Raw genomic sequence first — 3140 nt, forward strand, 5'->3', positions numbered from 1 at the left:
TTCTGTCTGTTTCCCACAGAAGCGAGGACGCTGCAGCTCTGACCAATAGAGAGAAGGTCCCGGGGTCATGTGGTCAACCAGGAAGTGAGAGCTGCTCCACAGGAGGTGTGTGCGTGTGACGCTGTATGTTATTTATCTTGAACGCCTCCTCGTCCCGGCGGCTCTCAGAGATCTGATGCACGTGAGTTTGCAGGAAACTGGTTCCAAACGCTGAGCTGACGACAGACAGAAAGCTGCATTAACACGGATGATTTAACTTGTTAATGTGAAACTAATGTGTAAACTGTGTCACATCTGAGGCGACATGGTGGTCACAATAAAAACATTTCATTCCATTCGATAATGTTAAATCATTATTTCTCTCAAGTTTGAAGGCAGATTTTTGCTCCTGAGTGAAAATTGAAGAAACCAGATGGTTAATTCTGCGTTTAAAACTTTTCTTTATGGTCAGAACGTGACAAACACTTGATGCCAGCCAGTTCATCACTTCACATATCTGAGGTGGAACAATCAAAACTTTTCTGATAAAATCTTTCAGTCCCTTTTCCTCAACAACACAAATATCTTAATAGAAAAATTAAGCGCTAATTCAGTCAAACATTTATTATGTTGTTATTGAGGAAAATTATATTGCGATAATGATCGTTATTGATTTATTGTTGCTCTACGTGTAATATGATTAATATGTAAAGGTACAGCTGCATATTAATTAGGTCCACTGTTATATGAGGAGCAGGAATAATCAGACTTCCCCAGATTAAAGTGGTAAATTTAGGAGAAACAAACTTGAATATTATATCAAACATTTATGAGAGGAACTCTCTGAAAAACCACATCGTTTCACTTTGCAAGGCTGCAGCATCACACACCTGCCCTGTGTTATACCTGCAGTCAAAATTATATCACAGCCTACTTCTCAGCCGGATTGAGCAGTGAGGAAATACTCGTGATGGGCGGCACGGTGGTCCGGTGGTCCGGTGGTCAGCGCTGTGGCCTATGGGTCCTCTCCAAAGACATGCGGCCTAGGTTGATTGGTGACTCTAAATTGTCCTTAGGTGTGAGTGTGACTGGTTGTTTGTCTATCCTGCGATGGACTGGCGACGTGTCCGGGTTGAACCCCGCCTTTCGCCCGCTCTCAGCTGGGATTGGCTCCAGCCAATATAAGCGGTTGATGGATGAAATACTCGTGATTTCAGCCCGCAGTCACCATATTGTCATCTGCAGCGGGACTTTACAGACTTTGTCGTGATTTTTGTGAGTTGTGTTCTTGTAAATTTACCACTAACCACTGGCTCCGTATTTTTTGTGAAACTTAAAAAAAGTCAAAAAAATGTAAAAACATGTAGGATAATTATGTTAGCTTATACGGAAACTGGCCCGTTAATGAATTCACAGAGGCTGCAGGGCTCGCTGTGTGAACGTGATGCTGTTGTGTTCAGAATAACTTCCGTGGAACAAGTCAGGAAATATGTTGTGTTAAGACTGAGTGCAGATGTGGTGTGTAGTCCACCTGCAGGGTAACCTCGAGTTAACCACGAACAAAACCTGCTCGGAGCGGTTTAGAGATGCGGCGTAAATTGCCATGGCAACAGAGCTCGGGTCTGTTACACCTGAAGTTACCTGGATAAGCCAGTTACCTCGTTTCAACGGAGGGTAAAAGAAACACTGTGTGTGTTGTCAGATGGCGACTCGTCCAGACTTCCTCCTCCAGACCAGCAGACGTCAGCAGAGCACGGTGAGGACAGCAGAGCAGCTGAGGTGAGGGAACTCTGTGACGTCATCTCAGGTAATGACCTCACGCACGGCCATGACGTGTTAATATAAACGTGTGTGTGTGTGTGTGTGTGTGTCAGTTGCAGAGCGTGGCGTCCCTGAAGGTTACCATCCAGCAGAGCAGTGAGAGCAGAGAGTTTGGACAGACAGCTGACAGGCAGACAGGTGGACTCCACTGTCACGTCTGTAACCTCACCTGTCGCTCTCTACAGGTGAGAAGGACACACGCCTGCGTTTCCTCCAGTACCGTAACACTGCAGAGCTCAGGAAGGTCACCTGACAGGTGGAGACAGCTGCAGGCTGCTTTTTACTAGACTGACACTGTTAAAACTGTAGAAAGAAGCTAATCAGAGCCAGAGCTGCCTGTTAGCATTAGTGCTAGCTCAGTGACCCGGTCATGTGACCCTGGCGTCCTGGAGAGAAGCTCACCTGTAGCGGGATGACTGACAGGTAGAGGCAGAGTCAGTTCAATCTGAAAACGTTTAGCACCGGTTTGCAACGTTTTCAGATTGAACAGCATTCTTCCCTGAAACGTCCTGTTTGGCGGGCGTGTCTCAGGTGTCACCCAGTCAGCTGTGTAAAGTTTGGAAACACAACGGTGTTAAAAACCCAGGAAAATGCCGTTTTTCAAAACGCTTGCGTGCACAACAAGGTGTTCAGGCAACGTTTTGATAGGGTTTGTCTGCGCTGAACTCAGAACAGGTGACCTTTCAACTGGTTCTTCTTCACATTGGGTCATTTACACCCGACTGAGTCAGACCCCCTCCTGTGTGTGTTCAGGTGTTTCAGGAGCACATGGGAGGAGCAGAACACCTGAGAAAACTGAAGGAGGTCACACAGTCCATCTGCCTCAATACACACACACTGCAGGACAGGTACACACACACACACACACTGCAGGACAGGTACACACACACACACACACTGCAGGACAGGTACACACACACACACACACTGCAGGACAGGTATACACACACACTGCAGGACAGGTACACACACACACACACACTGCAGGACAGGTACACACACACACACACACTGCAGGACAGGTACACACACACACACACACACACACACACTGCAGGACAGGTACACACACACACTGCAGGACAGGTATACACACACACTGCAGGACAGGTACACACACACACACACACTGCAGGACAGGTACACACACACACACACACTGCAGGACAGGTACACACACACTGCAGGACAGGTACACACACACTGCAGGACAGGTACACACACACACACACACACACTGCAGGACAGGTACACACACACTGCAGGACAGGTACACACACACACACACACACTGCAGGACAGGTACACACACACTGCAGGACAGGTACACACACACACAC

The 3140-nt window shown here is 47.4% G+C and overlaps 1 protein-coding gene across 1 annotated transcript in view; it reads right to left on the reverse strand.

Moving 5' to 3' along the window:
- Nucleotides 1-2151: 2151 nt before the first annotated feature.
- LOC123960365 (kazal-type serine protease inhibitor domain-containing protein 1-like) overlaps nt 2152-3140 on the reverse strand; it is a 2340-nt gene continuing 1351 nt past the window's right edge. The window contains exon 2 of the mRNA XM_046035047.1: nt 2152-2216. Within this exon, the coding sequence (XP_045891003.1) occupies nt 2152-2216 (65 nt within the window). The remainder of the gene's footprint in view (nt 2217-3140) is intronic.

This window comes from Micropterus dolomieu, linkage group LG21 (genome assembly GCF_021292245.1).
Source record: "Micropterus dolomieu isolate WLL.071019.BEF.003 ecotype Adirondacks linkage group LG21, ASM2129224v1, whole genome shotgun sequence".
NCBI classification, from domain to species: Eukaryota; Metazoa; Chordata; class Actinopteri; order Centrarchiformes; family Centrarchidae; genus Micropterus; species Micropterus dolomieu.